This window comes from Scyliorhinus canicula, chromosome 3 (genome assembly GCF_902713615.1).
Source record: "Scyliorhinus canicula chromosome 3, sScyCan1.1, whole genome shotgun sequence".
In the NCBI taxonomy this organism is placed as follows: domain Eukaryota; kingdom Metazoa; phylum Chordata; class Chondrichthyes; order Carcharhiniformes; family Scyliorhinidae; genus Scyliorhinus; species Scyliorhinus canicula.
The window spans coordinates 74,476,925-74,494,062 of NC_052148.1; the positions used below are offsets into that span (position 1 = coordinate 74,476,925).

General features: G+C 49.0%; 1 protein-coding gene across 2 annotated transcripts in view; it reads right to left on the bottom strand.

Annotated features, from left to right (window-relative positions):
* Positions 1-17,138, bottom strand: part of ca9 (carbonic anhydrase IX) — a 191,918-nt gene that overhangs the window by 31,927 nt on the left and 142,853 nt on the right. For both annotated transcript variants that reach the window (XR_005459945.1, XM_038790747.1), the window contains exon 9: positions 1,865-1,909. Coding sequence is in view for 1 of the 2 variants with exons in the window: in XM_038790747.1 (XP_038646675.1) it covers positions 1,865-1,909 (45 nt within the window). In the remaining variant the exon portion in view is untranslated. The remainder of the gene's footprint in view (positions 1-1,864; positions 1,910-17,138) is intronic.

The following is a 17,138-nucleotide window of genomic DNA, read 5'->3' on the forward strand; positions in this document are numbered from 1 at the left end:
TGGTGTGTGACTTGGAGGGGAACTTCCATATAGTGGTGTTCCACCCGCTTGCCACCTGAATCCCTTCAGCCATGGTAACTTTGTTGTTGTACTCCCCTTACCTATTGATTCACAAAATATTTGTGCTGAAGTTAGGTGGGTGATGGTGTTCTCAGGTGTTTGCTGCCCTTGCCCTACTAGGTGGTGAGTTTGCATTGTGGTGTCCAGTGTGCCTTGGTGAGCTCCTGCAGTGCATTGTGTGCAGCTACTGTGTGTCGGTGGTGAGAGGGAGTGAATGTTTGTGGATGGGGTGCCAATGGGGTGCTTTGTCCGGTATGGTGTCAAGCTTCTTGAGTGTTGTTGGAATCGGATTCACCCTGTAGTTTCTGGATTTATCCTTTTTTGACCGAAGGTATAACATTTTTACATTTGTCTGCACATCTGTAATACTCAATAAACTCAGAGACGAAGCTCCATGTAAAGAGGTGGGGCAGATAAACTGGGACAGGTTTGCAATTTGGAAGCATTCTTGCCATAATGCATTAATGTGGGTCATACTGCCCTCATTCCATTCCCACCTTAAAGAATTTACGTCTATGTGAGCTGGCGTATTCACCCTAGAGGTGAAAAATAACATAATAAAGTATTTGTTTTTTTACAATTCTAACATTTTATGCAAATAAACCCTGGGTTAGATTCTCTGATTTTGAGGCTAAGTCCCCAAGCCAGCGTGGGAACGGTGGTGTTTTACGCCAGGAAAAATGGCGGAAAACAGCCACCGATTCCCTGGTTTGGTGGGGGCTAGCAGGGCGGCAGTGTAGAGCACCCGGCTCTAGCTGCCGATACGACCCGGAGAATTGCCGGGTCTGTGGCCGCAGAGGCGCACGGCGGCGACCTGCAGCGACCGCGTCGTGCTGCATGGCACAGGCCGCTCACGGACCCAGCCTGCGAAATAGTGCGCCTCCCTTTGGCCGCGTCGCGCGCCCCGGACGACCCTCCCACAGTGCTCCCAACCCCTAATAAAGTCCCCCCCCTTCTCGCGGATCGGCCCTCCCCCGACTGTGGTGGTGCTGGACTGAGTCTGCAGCCGCCACACTGAGTTCCCGACAGCAAGAGACCTTTCCCAGAGTACGCCGCTTTGGAGGAGGCGGAGCATTGCGAAAGCGCGCTGCCCCCGATTTGGTCTGGCAAATCTGATTCTCCGGCTGATCGCTGAATGCGATTTCGGCGTTGGCGACCAGAGAGTCCAGCCCCATATATTAATTACATGCCAAAAGTGAAAGCATTGAGCTGATCATTTTATTATTCAAATACAGCACATATCCTGCAATCATATACACCTTGTGAAGCCTCATAATTCCCTATTTCTAAAATGCACTCACTCTCTAATTCATTTTGAACCCTTTCCGACCTAGAACTTTATTAATTCTCACAAATCCCACTGGAACCCTGGGCCGTTGAATAAATTCATGCTGCCTGTTAATATTCATTCAAGCATTATTTTTCTTAATATGTTTTTCGGTGAACAAAAGGCTCGCAAATTGACATTGGAATTTTAATTGGCTGAAACTGGTTTGGAAGCCCGTTGGTAAATCAAAACGTTTGCCCTCAGTTCATCTTGAAGGTAACAAATTTGATGTGATATGTGGATCAGAGCAGAACAAAAAAAAACAACTTGTCAGTCCCCAACTTAAAGACAATGTTGCGATGAGTTATTTCAACAGTGATGATTGGCAGTATAAAAGGAATGTTCACAATGAGATAAAATTGCAATGCACTTTTCTTACAGGTTATATTCACACATAAAATAAATCCCAGAAAAATCTAAGCAAAGCACAGTTTAACGATGACTATTTCTGTGTTAGATTGACTAAAATTACTCTACCTGATTGGTTGAGTTCACTTGATTTACCAGAATCTTCTTCAGGAACTGTGGGCAAAAAGAAATCACAATGTTATTCGAAGAGTGAGATGGTGTTCCCAACATTTCAACTAGCCTGACCCAATGGTGGCCACGAGCTGATCAGCTTCACGCAAGGTAGCTCCGGCTTGGAGGCTTCAGCTTTGGCCCTTTCTGCCCGGTTAATGGGCACTTTGCATGTAAAAAGTGCAGAATAAGTGGAGGGAGTTGGTTTCTCCTCCAAAGTGGAATGTAGGTGGGCTACAACAGCCAGCAAAAGTTGAGGAGAGCCTTGGCTCAGGAAGTGGATGATTTGCGTGGCACAGGAACTGAAAGAATGGTGGAGTTGGGTATGTTGTGATCGCCTACCACACTGCCTGTGGATCAGTTGCTGGATTTTATCAAAGGGGAGCTTCTGCATCATCAGAAAGAGATGCATGAGGTTTGGTCCAGGGCGAATGAGGGAGCAGTAACCTCTCTTTGCGGGACTTTGGAGCCGGTGGAGAAGCGCTTGGAGTCGCAATGTGCAACGATCTGAGAGGTGGAAAGGGCCGTATTGGACCACAGTAACCGGATTGTGTCTTTGGAGGCAGAGATGGCAATGCTGGGAGAGGCCTGTCAGGTGCAGAGGGCACCGGTGGATGACCAGGAAAATTGGTTCAGGCGGCAGAATCTACGAATTGTGAGGCTGCATGGAGGTGGGTAGCCAGGGTAGGTGGGGGCAGGGGGAGTGGTTAGGTAGTGGGGGAAGGGGGGAGGGAGTGGGGGCAGATATTTGGGGGCAGGGCAGGGGGAGGAGGATGGCAGAGGGGAGTGTGCTGGTGACGCAGATGATTTTGGTGGGTTTAGGAGAGGTTGCAGGGGGTATCCATTTACTAAAGGGCAGCGTAGTGGTCGGGTGAGCTCTGAGCTCGGTGGGAATGAGGGAGGGGTTCAAAAACCCCGGGTGAGGATAGTAACGTGGAACATGCGGGGGCTGAACTGTCCAGTTAACCGGTCCTGGGTGTTCGCGCACTTAAACATTTTGAGGGCAGAGGGTGGATGCCATGTAGAATTACACAGGAGATTGTGCAGGTGAGTGATGATGGAAGAGGGTTGGTGATGAACCTGGAGAAAATTAATGAGGCATTTGAGGCCTACTATCAGGGGCTGTATTGATAGAGCCCTGGAGAGATGGGGGGGGGGGGGGGGGGGAGGCGCACCTGGAGGTGGGAAATTTCTTAGACTGGTTGGGGTTCCTGAAGGTGGAAAGAGGGAAGGGACAAGGATTGGAGGTGCGATTGGAGCTGTAGTAGATATTGGGTTGATACAGTCAGGGAAGGTACCGGGGCTGGATGTTTTTCCGGTTGAATTTTATAAACATTTTTTGGCAGAGTAGCCATCCTGTCTCACAGAATCACAGAAAATACAGTGCCGAAGAGGCCCTTCAGCCCATTGAGTCTGCACTGACGCATGAAAGACACCTGCCCTACCTACCTAATCCCATTTGCCAACCCTTGGTCCATAACCTGGGGATGTATAATGGTCCGTTTGGCATGGGGGTGTTGCTGGCCATGCTTGCGCAAGCATTGGTTTCTTTGATGCCAACAAAGTGTGGGTCTTACTAGCCCATCTCCCTGCTGAATACTGAAGTGAAGTTGCTAGCTAAGGTGTTAGTAAGGCGGCTGGAGGGGTGTGTGCCAGAGGTGGTGTTTGAGGATCAGACGAGGTTTGTTAAGGGGTGGCAGTTGCTGATCAACATCAGGAGGCTGTTGAATGTGGTAATGACTCCGTAAAGGGGGACAGCATCAGATGTTATCAGCCTCAGACTGAAGAGACCATCCTTTTAAACAGAGATGAGGAGGAATTTCTTCAGCCAGAGGAAGGTGAATCTCACACTCCTAGGGTCTGGGTTACATCACCCCAGGGTGATGGGCCTGTGTTGGCACTGTCAGTGGGTCACAACACAAGGCAGGAGAATGATGATCACTGCGATGTAAGCTCTGGTGCTCCTCAGTTTCTGCTAAAGTCTGACTCCTGTTTTTCTCCTGACAGCGCACTCACACCCATCCTCTAAATGGGGTCATTGGGGGCGTTTGATATTGGACCACTGTGCCCATGAGCTGGGGGGTGGGGTGAACGGAGGGTAAAAGGAGGGTTGGGGTGCAGGCAGTCCCGCTGTGAAGATTAATGTGACAGAGGCTTCACATATATCAGGTGTAACATGTTTAATAGTGAACATTGGACATTTCCATTTCCCCCTAGCTACAGATAGTGAGCACTTCATCCCCCACAGTGCCCTTCAGTGATCCTCAATCTTCTTGATCGTTCATGGTCTACTGCTACATCTAGGTGTGTCTCCAGGATGCACAGAGGTGGAGGCGACCAGATGCTTTCTGCACCCTATGTCCTTTGATGCCCTTGTCCTCTGGAGGGCCTGGAGCCGGTGGGCACCGCCCAACCTATTGGTGTCACTGGCATCGTGGTACCACCCTGTTCTGCTTGCTGTCCTTGAGATACGCCGGTGTCAGGAGGGGGGGATTTGGAAGAATTGGAGACTGCTGCTGCCTCCTTGTCGGCAGCTCCCAGGTAGGCCTCCAGCACATCCTCATCCCTGACGGTGCCCGGGTGAACCTGGGGGTCTCCATGGGATGGAGGGGCAGCTGGAATGAGCTCCAGAGGCTTCAGGGTCTTTGGGCTTTGCCTGCCCTGGTGGCTCCCCATTGTCTCCCATGATGTTGACGCCATCAGTGATGCTCCTCAGTGACTGGGATAGGCTCTACAGTATCCCAGCAATGTCCACATGCATCAGGAACATGTCCCTCAGTGGTCCAATTCCATTCCCATGAGTGAAATGGAGCTGCTGGGGGGAGCTTCTGGTGTTCCTGACACCATGAGCATTGCTTTGCTAACTTGATTTGATTTGATTTATTGCCACATGTACCGAGGTACAGTGAAAAGTATTGTTCTGTGTACAGTCCAGACAGATCGTTCCATACATGAAAAAACATGGCACATAAGTAATACACAATGTAAATACATTGAACATAGACACAGATATCAGGTGAAGAATACCGAGTGTAGTACTACTCAGTAGAGAAGATGTGTGAAGAGATCAGTTGAGTCTTAAGAGGGTCATTCAGGAGTCCGTTAACAGCGGGGAAGAAGCTGTTTTTGAATTTTTTCATGTATGTTCTCAGACTTTTGTATCTCCTGCCCGATGGAAGAAGTTTGAAGGGAAAAGAACTAGTTGGGAGGGATCCTCCCATCCATTGACTCTGTCTACATCTCCTGCTGCCCGTTTTCCCAAGGTAGCGGGAGGTGTAGACAGAGTCAGTGGATGGGAGGCGGGTTTGCTGGATGGACTGGGCTGTATTCACGACTCTCTGTAGTTTCTTACAGTCTTGGGCCGAGCAGTTCCCATAACCAGACTGTGATGCAGCCAGATAGGATGCTTTCTATAGTGCATCAGTAAAAACTGGTAAGAGTCAACGTGGATGTGCCAAATTTCTTAGTTTCCTGAGGAAGTATAGGTGCTGTTGTGCTTTCTTGGTCATGGTATCGACATGGGTCGACCAGGACAGATTGTTGGTGATATGCACACTTTGGAACATGAGGCTGTCAACCATCTCCACCTTGGCATCATTGATGCAGACAGTGGTTTGTACAATACTTCACTTCCTGAAGTCAATGACCAGCTCATTAGTTTTGCTGACGTTGAGGGAGAGATTGTTGTCGTTACACCACTCCACTGGGTTCTCTATCTCACTCCTGTACTCTGACTCATTGTTGGTCCGACCCACTATATTCATGTCATCAGAAAACCTGTAGTTGGAGTGGGAGCCAAATTTTGCACACAGTCGTCTGTGTGTAGGGGGCATAGTCGGGGGCTAAGTACGCAGCCTTGTGGTCCCCAGTATTGAGTACTATCATGGAGGAGGTGTTGTTGGTTTATATTACTGATTGCGATCTATGGGTCAGTAAATCAAGGATCCAGTTGCAGAGGGCGGAGTCAAGTCCAGGTTTTGGAGCTTTGATATGATCTTGGCTGGGATTATGGTGTTGCAGGCGGAGCTGTAGTCAATGAATAGGAGTCTGATGTAGGCGTCTTTGATGTCGTGATGCTCCAGGGATGAGTGCAGGGCCAAGGAGACGGTGTCTGCTGTGGACCGGTTGTGGTGGTATGCGAATTGCAGTGGACCAAGGCATTCTGGGAGTATAGAGTTGATGTGTCTCATGACCAACCTCGCAAAGCACTTCATTTTTAAAAATTAAATTAAGAGTACCCAATTACTTTTTTTCCAATTAAGGGATTGGATGGATGGATTTGTTTATTGTCACGTGTACCGAGGTACAGTGAAAAGTATTTTTCTGCAAGCAGCTCAACAGATCATTCAGTACATGGGAAGAAAAGGGAATTAAACAGAATTCAAGAAAATACAAGAAAATACATAATAGGGCAATACAAGATATACAATGTGTGGTAGTATGACTAGGGGTATTACGGTACCTGGAAGTGTCAGCTGCCATTGGCGCAGAGGGCTCGATGCCCATTGGCCCAAGTACCGTGTGCTTCTTATCCCTATTGGCTAAGAGGAAGGTAGCTCTGCCTACAAGGCGGGGTATAAGAACCCGTGTTCCCCTGCAGCCAGGCCATTTCCTGTACGTCTGCCGCTGGGCTCACTTCTTGCTAATTAAAGCCTTTCGTTTCAGACTTCACCTACGTTTCGTGTCCATTGATTGTGCATCACAATGTAACTACATAAGCATTGGCATCGGATGAAGCATACAGGGCGTAGTGTTAATGAGGCCAGTCAATAAGAGGGTCATTTAGGAGTCTGGTGACAGTGGGGAAGAAGCTGTTTTTGAGTCTGTTTGTGCATGTTCTCAAGAATTCTGTATCTCCAGCCCGATGGAAGAAGTTGGAAAAGTGAGTCAGCCGGGTGGGAGGGATCCTTGATTATGCTGCCCGCTTTCCCCAGGTAGCGGGAGGTGTAGATGGAGTCCATGGATGGGAGGCAGGTTCGTGTGATGGACTGGGCGGTATTCACAACTCTCTGAAGTTCCTTGCGGTCCTGGGCCGAGCAGTTGCCATACCAGGCTGTGATGCAGCCCGATAGGATGCTTTCTATGGTGCATCTGTAAAAGTTGGTAAGGGTTAATGTGGACATGCCGAATTTCCTTAGTTTCCTGAGGAAGTATAGGCGCTGTTGTGCTTTCTTGGTGGTAGCGCTGACGTGAGTGGACCAGGACAGATTTTTGGTGATGTGCACCCCTATGAATTTGAAACTGCTAACCATCTCCACCTCGGCCCCATTGATGCTGACAGGGGTGTGTACAGTACTTTGCTTCCTGAAGTCAATGGCTAGCTCTTTAGTTTTGCTGGCATTGAGGGAGAGATTATTCTCGTTACACCACTCAACCAGGTTCTCTATCTCCCTCCTGTATTCTGACTCGTCGTTATTCGAGATCCGGCCCACTATGGTCGTATCGTCAGCAAACTTGTCGATGGAGCTGGAACCAAGTTTTGCCACACAGTCGTGTGTGTACAGGGAGTAGAGTAGGGGGCTAAGTACGCAGCCTTGCGGGGCCCCGGTATTGAGGACTATTGTGCAGGAGGTGTTGTTGTTCATTCTTACTAATTGTGGTCGGTTGGTCAGAAAATCGAGGATCCAGTTGCAGAGTGGAGAGCCAAGTCCTAGGTTTTGAGGCAATTTAGCGTGGCCTATCCACCTAACCTGCACATCTTTGGGTTGTGGGGGTGAAACCCACGCAGACATGGGGAGAATGTGCAAACACCACACGGACAGTGACCCAGGGCCAGGATTCAAACCCGGGTCCTCAGCGCCGCAGTCCTAGTGCTAACCACTGCGCCACATGCCGCCCACTTGAAGCAATTCATAATGATAGATGTCAAGACTACCGGACGGTAGTCTTTGGGGCACGTTGCGTGGTTCTTTTTTGTATGATGGTGGCATCTTGAAACAGGTGGGAACCTTGGAATGGAGAAGAGAGAGATTGAAGATGTCCACGAACACACCCGCCAGATGATCCACGCAGGATTTGAGTGCATGATCAGGGACTCTATCAGATCCCGTTGCTTCCGAGGGTTCACTTTCAAGAAGGCCGATCTGACTACAGAAGTTGTGACGGTAGGTATGGGTATGTCCGGGGCTTTGACAGTTTGATGGTTTCCTGCTTGTACCTAGCATAGAATGCATTTAGTTCATCGGGGAGGGGTGCCTTGCTGCCGGACATTCTACTTGACTTTGTTTTGTAATCCGTTGTGTTGTTTAAGCGTTGCCATAACCGAGGAGAGTCTGTGACATTAGTCTGTGACTCTAGCTTGGTCAGATATTGTCTCTTGGCATCCCTGATGACTTTGTGGAGGTCGTACCTGGATTTCTTGTATAGGTCAGAGTCGCCTGTTTTGAATGCCTCAGAACTGGCCTTCAGTAGGCAGTCAATCTACCGATTAAACCATGGTTGCGGTTGGGGAACGTAGGTACTACCTTTTTGACATGCAATCATGTATACACTTGCTGATGAAGTCTGTGACAAAGGTGGCATACCTGTTTAGATTGGTCACTATGTTTTTAAATATGGACCAGTCAACTGCCTCCAAGCAGTCACAGAGGAGCTCTTCTGCTTCCTCGGACCAGTACTGCACGACCTTCTTAACCGGAATCTCCCGCTTAAGTTTCTGCTTGTATGCCGGGAGAAGGAGCACTGGCTTATGTTCTGATTTTAAAGTGCAGTCGGGGGCTGGGAGGGGGGGGGGGGGGGGGGGGGGGGAGGGGGTTGAGGGGTAAGTGCCCTTAATGTTTGTATAGCAGTGGCCAAGGATGTTGGTGCCCCTGGTGGGACAGGAGATGTATTGGTGGAATTTTGGCAGTACACTTTTTTAAAATAAATATTTTTATTGAATTTACATTTGTACACACAGGAGATAATTGAAACAGTTATTATTTACAATTTACATTATTTCCTTTTTTGGCAGTCCCTCTCCACCTCCCCCCCCCCATTCCCCCCTCCCCTTTTCTGCTATTTAGGCTCTGCCTAGGGCCCTTTCTTCTGCTGTGGATGTTATTATCTACCATTTGTCTTGTTTTTGTTCTTATGGCTTTCTGGAGGGACTCTCTGGCCTTTTCATTGACTCTCCCTGGGTGCCCTCCTGGTGTTTCCTTGCCTCCTCCCTTTCTGTACCCCCCCCCCCCCCCCCCCCCCCCCCCCCCCCCCCCCCCCCCACACACACACACACACTTTGTTCCTGTCTGCTTTGTGTGGCCCTAGTGGTTCCTATTTGTCCCCCACCTACCGCCCTTCCTATCCATTATTGGCTTCAAACAGGTTTTGGAACAGGCTGATGAATGGCCCCATTCTTTATGGAAACCCTCGTCTGACCCTCGTATATCGTACTTGATCTTCTCCAGGTGGAGAAATTTCAACAGGTTTGCCAGCCAGTCTGCAGCTGTGGGTGGTGCTGCTGATCACCCGCCCAGTAGGATTCTCCGGCGTGCGATTAGGGAAGCAAAGGCAAGGGCGTTCGCAGGAGGAGGTGGAGGTGGCCCTACTTAATGCTTTGCTCCAGAGTCCCTACCCTATTTCCATCCCAAGTTCACCCTCCCATTTCTGTCTTACTCCATCCAATGGCACTCTTTCCCTTTCTAAAAGGCGTCCATATATGTCCCCACAGTTCCCTTTATTCATACTGTCCATGTCCAGTAGCTCCTCCAACATTGTGTCTCTTGGGGCCCTGGGGTACCATGTCGTCTCCTTGCAAAGAAAATTTTTGGTTGTAAATGTCGGAGCACCTGTCCATTCGGTAGTCCCAGTCCCTCCATCAGCTTGTCTAAGTTTGCAAGTCTGCCCCCGGGTAGAAGTCCCTAATCGCTAGTGACCCCCCACCTTCCCGTCTCCACCACTTGAAATTGGAGTTTAGCATGGCTGGTGGGAAGCTGTGGTTACCGCAGATGGGAGCCATGGTGGAAACCTTGGTTAAGCCGAAGTTTGCCATCTGCTTCCAAGCTTTTAGCATTGCTACCGCCAGTGGGCTGGATGTGTACTTTGCCGGCAGGGATGGGAGCGCTGCCGTGGCTAGGGCTTGGAGGGTCGTTCCCATGCAGGAGGACTCCTCCAACCTCACCCTTTCCTTGCTCGTTCCCTTAATCCATCGCCTCAAAGTCTCAGCTATGGCTGCGCAGTGGTAGTATTTCAAGTTCGGAAGGGCCAGCCTGCCCATGCTTCTTCTCCTCTGCAGTGTTGTCTTGGGGATTCTTGGACTCTTTCCTCCCATAAAAATGCCATAATCATTTTATCTTTCTTTGGAAAAAGGTCTTTGGGGATTGTGGTGATATGCATGCACACATTAATTTATCTAGTTGTCTATCAGTGCACATCGTTATCGATATGACTTCCGACCAGCAGGTGGAGTCAGAGATCCATCACGTGATTTGGGACAGCTGTCAGTTGGTAGTAAGTCATACAAGAAAACAGTCACACTTAGAGTAGTTCCAGGAGAATTCACTGAATTCATTCAGTAGCCATCAACTCTATTATACTTCATCAGTTATCTTTTCCATGTGCTTGTTAATAAATAATCTTTATGGTTAAACAACTATATGTTCTGTGTACCTCATTACAACGGTTATATCACAGAACACAACAGGGATGAAGATCGGTACGTCTAAACAGGAAGCGGATCCTCAGCAGTACGTTTATTTTGATTGTCTGCACCCTCCCCGCCAGGGAAAGCGGGAGTGGATCCCATCTCTGCAGGTTCTTTTTAACTCCCTCTGCCAGACTGGTCAGATTCCACTTGTGGATCCATTTCCAGTCATGGGCTATCTGGTTCTCCAGGTAGCGGAATTTGTTTTGGGTTATTTTGAAGTGTATACCTTCCAGCTCCGTTCCTTCCCCGTTTGGATTCACCGGGAATACCTCTCTCTTGCCCAGGTTGAGTTTTTAGCCTGAGAAGACCCCAAATTCTTCCAGGTGCTTCATTATTGCTTTCAGGCCGTTCTGCGGGTCTGAGATGTAAAGGAGCAGATCATCCGCTTAGAGTGAGACTCTGTGCTCTCTGCCTCCTCTTTGGATACCCTTCCCACCTCTCACATCTCACAGGGTGGCTCAATTGCCAGGGCAAACAGGAGTGGGGACAGTGAGCAACCCTGCCTGGTGCCTCTGTGCAGCTGGAAGTATTCAGAGCTGGTGCTGTTGGTCCTTCGGGGGGGGGGGGGGGGGGGGGTGTTGTACAGGAGTTTCACCCACGTGGTGAACCCCATCCCTAGCCCAAACCACTCCAGCACCTCGATGAGGTATTTCCATTCGACTCTGTCGAAGGCCTTTTCTGCATCCAGGTTGACAATCATCTCTGGTGGTCTCTGCACGGGTGGGGTCAGTATCACATTCAGCAGCTATCTGATGTTCACAGTTAGCTGGCTGTCCTTGACAAAGTCCGTCTGGTCCTCTGCAACCACTACTGATACGCAGTTCTCCAGTCTCTTAGCCAGGACTTTCGCGAGTAACTTCACGTCTACATTCAGCAGCAATATGGGTCTGTATGATCCGCATTCTTTCGGTCTTTGTCATTTTTGGGTATCAGTGATATCATGGCCTGTGTTAGCGTAGCAATCAGGGTGCCCCTCGCTAGCGAGTCTGCGAACGTTTACTGTAGGTGCGGGCGAGAGCTGTGCGAATGTTTTGTGGAAGTCTGCTGGGAACCCATCCGGGCTCGCCGCCTCCTCCGCCTGCTTGGAGTTGATACTCTCCATGACCTCACCCTATTGGTGCTTCCAGCTCCCTGTGCCTATCATCCCCCACAACCCAACGATGTGCAGGTTAGGTGGACTGACATGTTCAGTCCGTCGAGGACCTGTTTCATCCCCAAATTCCCGTCTTGAGGCTCGGACCCAAATGGAAGGCCTCAAATGCTTGGTTGACCTTTCTCGGTTAAGCCAGCAGTCCGCCTCTGCTGTACTTTACCTGGGCTATTTCCCTTCTGGCTGCCTGCTTTCTCAGCTGGTGAACCAACAGGCGGCTAGCCTTCTCTCTGTGTTCATAAAGGGTCCCCCATGACTGGCGGAGTTGGTGCACTACATTCCTGGTGGACAGCAGGTTAAAGCCCATTTGTAGCTCTTTCCTCTCCGCCAGAAGCCCTACGGTCAAGGCCTCAGGGTATCTTCTGTCTATCTCCAGGATGGAGTCGATCAGTTGCTGCCTAGCCACCCTCACTTCCCTGTATCTATGAGCCTTAATAGCTGTTAACCCCATTTCCTCTTCACCCTCTCCTGCACTCTGCTGCCCTCGCCCTTTCCTATGCTCTAGTGTTTTCGCTCAAAGCAAGGCAGTATTGTCCCACACAAACATTGCTCAAGTTCATCACGGTTCTTTCTCTTTTCTTTCCTTGCTTCATCCACAACGCTGCCATTTCTCCCCCTTGTCCAGTTCGCACAAAGTCGTCCACCTCTGACAGGGCGTTGAAATAATGGGCTGGATTCTCCGCTGTCAGGATTCTCCATTGCGCCGACAGCCCTGTAAAGGTGCTGCACATGCGCAGTTGAGAAAAAGGCCCCAAGTAAAGGAACAGTGATCTGAGCATGCCCAATCGCTTCCTATGACCTATGTCACATGCATCATGACGTCAGAGACCCCCAGGCCACGCCCACTTAAAGGGGAAATGTCCCAAAACACGGAATTTCTTTTTAAAGCTGTAAAACCTGATTCTTTCATCTGGAACAACAGCGCAATGCCTGAAATTCGACCAGTAGCTGAAGGTAACCTCCGCAGAACTGTGGAACAAGCAGTTAGCATCACCCAAAGAGATGATACAGTTCTTGAATACTACGACTCCGACCTTTATTTCTTCTTTGGAAATCACGAGCCCAATGCCAGCTCCGACACAAACAGTGATGATATGGTCCTAGAAGATTACGAATCAGACAAAGGTTTTTTCATTAAAGATGGCGACTCCAGTACTGGATCGGAAACAGACGCAGATGTGTTCTTCAGATTTGAGGATCTTCAGCCCAGCATATATGACATCCCGACTCGTGAGTGCAGGATTATGCTGCGGCCTGACACCAAGAGACAGAGAATGGTACAAGCCCACAGAGAGCAGCCTGCTGCCACACAGAGAGTGGTCCACACACTGCTACGGGTTCCTGACTCCACACAGAGAGTGGTCCACGCACCACAAAGGATCCCAGCCTCTACACAGAAAGTGATGAAAGACTCCACAGTGAGACAACTGCACGTCTCCACACAAGAAATGACTCAAGTGACACAAGCCTCCACAGCAAGCTCATGGACAGCCTCCACGATAGAAGCAACGCAAGACTCCAAAGCGCAGTCCTTGCATGAGCAAGACCATGAGGGTCTAGCAACCTCCTCTGAGCAACCAGCAGCAGACAATGCAAGTCTGCCATGCTCAAGTGAACAACAAGAAGACTATGACCGTCTACCACGCTCCAGTGAACAGCTAAGCGACTATGACAGTCCACCCACATTGTTTGAGCCACAAGAAGAAGACTCTGACAGTCTACCCAGCCCAAGTGAACAACAAGAAGCTACTGAGGCTCTATCCACTGTATGTGAGACAAGTGACGGCAGCATCCCACTTCCCATACAAGATGTGCAATGTGACAGACCTCAGCTAGTGTGTACAGAGACACTCGACGATCACAGTGAGACCACTGGTAACTCTGGTGAGACCATGTTACTTCAAACCTCATTCGCTTGAGCCTCTCCACAAGCAAATGCATTCCTGAATGTTTTGACTCCAGACATAGGGCATCAAGAAACCTCAGCTGACTCAAGTGAACCTGAAATGACTCCGGTCAGGGAGCATCAAGAAATCTCAGCTGACTCCAGTGAACCTGCTATGACTCCAGACGGGGAGCATCGACAAACCAACACTGACTCAGGTGACACAGACCAGACTCCAGACGGGGAGCATCGACAAACCAACACTGACTCAAGTGAAACAGACCAGACTCCAGATGGGGAGCAGCCAAACGCCAAAGCTGATTCAAGTAAGCCGGACATGACTCCAGACGGGGAGCGCCGCGTACTCAGTGACGGCACGCTCAAGGTGACGGCAGATGCCACAGAGCACGCTGACACTGTGTGAAGGACTCGTATTATCCACAGAGTGTGGTCCTTGAGCGTAGCAAACACGACAACAGAACCATCCAACACAACTTCATAACTTCACAACCTATGAAAACCATATCAAAGACAACGACATGACGTGTACCAAAGGCAACATCGTCGACAGCAAGCACAACAAAGACTACGCCAATGGAACTACGACTGGTAAGACATGGTACAACTCTGCCCATGAGGGACACTGTTACTGCTCAGCTCAATACAATGACATACCATGGCGGGACGTGCATCTTCCCAATTCACGTGTGCTGCACTACCAACAGGCAACCTGGCTTTCAGGCCAGATGCCATCCAACATCGCTACCTCAAGCATCGGAAGAAAAAAAAGACTCCAAATCAGACAACAAAGTGATTTGACCACTTCTTGGTTCCTGATGCACAGGGACACTGATGGCGGTCACAAGGACATGCCACCGTCAAAGTCATCAACTCACCAACCCAACAAGAAAGATATTCGACCATGATAATTGATGGGTTTTGGACTCACACATATGATTTGGACTTATTGTTTAATGACTGTTATCATACCTTGTACAGAGCACCGCTTATCTACCTATTTTTTGTTCAATTTTCTTTAACAGTGTACAGAAAGTCTGTAACACAAAAAAGGGGGGGATGCGGTGATATGCATCACTGTAGATACACAAGGGGTTAATGTAAATACATGGTTTAGCTCACTGGGCTAAATCGCTGGCTTTTAAAGCAGACCAAGGCAGGCCAGCAGCACGGTTCGATTCCCGTCCCAGCCTCCCCGGACAGGCGCCAGAATGTGCTGACTAGGGGCTTTTCACAGTAACTTCATTGAAGCCTACTCGTGACAATAAGCGATTTTCATTTATTATTACATTATGTAGACTAGCTAGACACTAGAGGAAGCACCAGAGACATGACACACAGACAATCAACCAATAGGTCAGTAAGATAGGACACGACCAATGGGCATTCACGATACGCACAGAGGTGACACTACCACAGGGGGGGGGGCATTACACCAACCCATATATAAAGGACACATCACACATGATCTTCCTCTTTCCAGTGGAGACACTCTGAGTACAGCCACAGGGTTGATTCAACACCACACCCACCACATGGATTGTAGCAGACTAGTTTGTCAGTCTGAGTAGCTATAGAAGGATTAACAGTAGTGACGAATCCGAGTAGGAGAATTGTAAATAGTTCAATAAACGTGTTAAAGTTATCTCCACGTCTGAACCTTCCTTTGTCAGAGTGCACATCAAGGAAGCCGCATATGCTACGCCAAGAGCAGAACAAGACAGTGCCCAAAGCTGAATGTGGGTGGACGGCACAGGGGAGTATCACCCTGTCCTTTCTGAACAATCAGAACAGGGGCTGATAGTCCATATAAGCTGTGAATAGACATACTGATAGAACCGTTTCACTCCAAAAACCTGCACCAAACCTTCTTTCTCTCTTTGGACGTAATTCTGCTCTGCTGCCATTGAAGTGTCTGAAGTGAACGCAATGGGCCGCTCCTCACCATCATACATCCAGTGTACCAGGATGGCCCCAATGTCGTAGGGTGAAAAAAAAATGAAAAAATGAAAATTGCTTATTGTCACAAGTAGGCTTCAAATGAAGTTACTGTGAAAAGCCCCTAGTCGCTACATTCCGGTGCCTGTTTGGGGAGGCTGGTATGGGTGAGGCATCGCATGTTAGCAATAGAGGTTTTGACTGGTTGAAGTGCATCAGCAGATGCGACAATGATAGTCATTGTTTTACTTCGTCGAATCCTGTCTGGTGTGGCAGGTCCCAAACCCAGTGTTTCCCCTTCCTTAACAACTGGTGCAGTGGGGCCAATATTGTTTGCCAAAGCAGATGGAGCAGTCAGGCTTCATTACTGGCACATCCAGTGCAGCCCAATCCTCAAATTGCACTGAGCAGATGATTCCCAACTGCTCCAGGCAGCCCAATTCTGCACTGACCTTTGTTTCAGTGTGTAGGGGATGCAGCAAGCCCAGAAATACTGTGCTTGGTACTCTGTGTCCACTGAGATCTTGGCGGATGTTACCGAGTCCTTCTTGGAAACCCCCCGGGAAGCCTGCCAATACCACGTCCGGCCTGTCGGGGTACATATGGCACACTTGCTGCAGTCCAGCCGGAGGCGTTACTGTCAATTCAGTCATAGCAAATTTGGGCCCGAGCCTTTCACTCCCACCAATATAGATTTGCCAACTGTTCCCTGAATTCCACAGGGACTTCAGAGGTGCCTGCGATCTCCAATGGTTTCCCCGTGTATGTCGTCAACCAACGTTCGTGCCTCACAATGCCAAAATGCGTATGCCTGAGTGGATTTGGTCGTATGTGCGACGGCTGATCACTGAAGCCACGGCTCCAATGTTGAGCTCCATTTGTATTGGGAAACCATTGTTCCGGACTGTCACTTGGATGGGCACCATATTAAGGCATTACATAATTTCCACACCCCTTTCTTGAATCATTTAATACAGGTTAAAGTGTGAATGAGAGACTGACCTATGATTCCTACACTACCTATGACTCAGAAACTATAATTTTTTTAATGCTGATAAGGGACCTGACCTTGACTGTGAGTAACCGGGCGTGTTGTCTGATTTATGTACTGTGGCAACGGACTGACAAACTAACTGTGCTTTGTATCCGATCCTTACACTAAAAATTAAAAAAATACAAATATTTCACAATTCTTGGGTTGGGCTCCTAACTATGAAAGGAGAAGGTGGCACTTTATGGTTTTGCTGTGACTGATATGTATCTACTCACGCAACACTTGCCAGGTTTCAGTGGGGTTTTTTTCATCTTGCGAAATTGTCCTCATTTACAGGAAACCCCTGTTTGCTTTGCTTTATATTACACCAGTGTGTTTTGCTGTCTGAACTCATATTAAAAAAATGACTCACCTTCTTGGTCCTTCATGGTGCCAAGTTTCCCTGGCAAGACTAGCGCTAGATGTTGACCTCACAATGCAAAGTTGAATTAGAATCAGGTCTAATTAACAACACACGTTAGGAACGTGATGTGGTCCTTGGTGCTTGGTGGGCCTTGCTGGCTAGCCAAATGTCATGTGGTGCCAGGCTATCACCATTTTAATGTGCCTTTTCTGCAAACACAG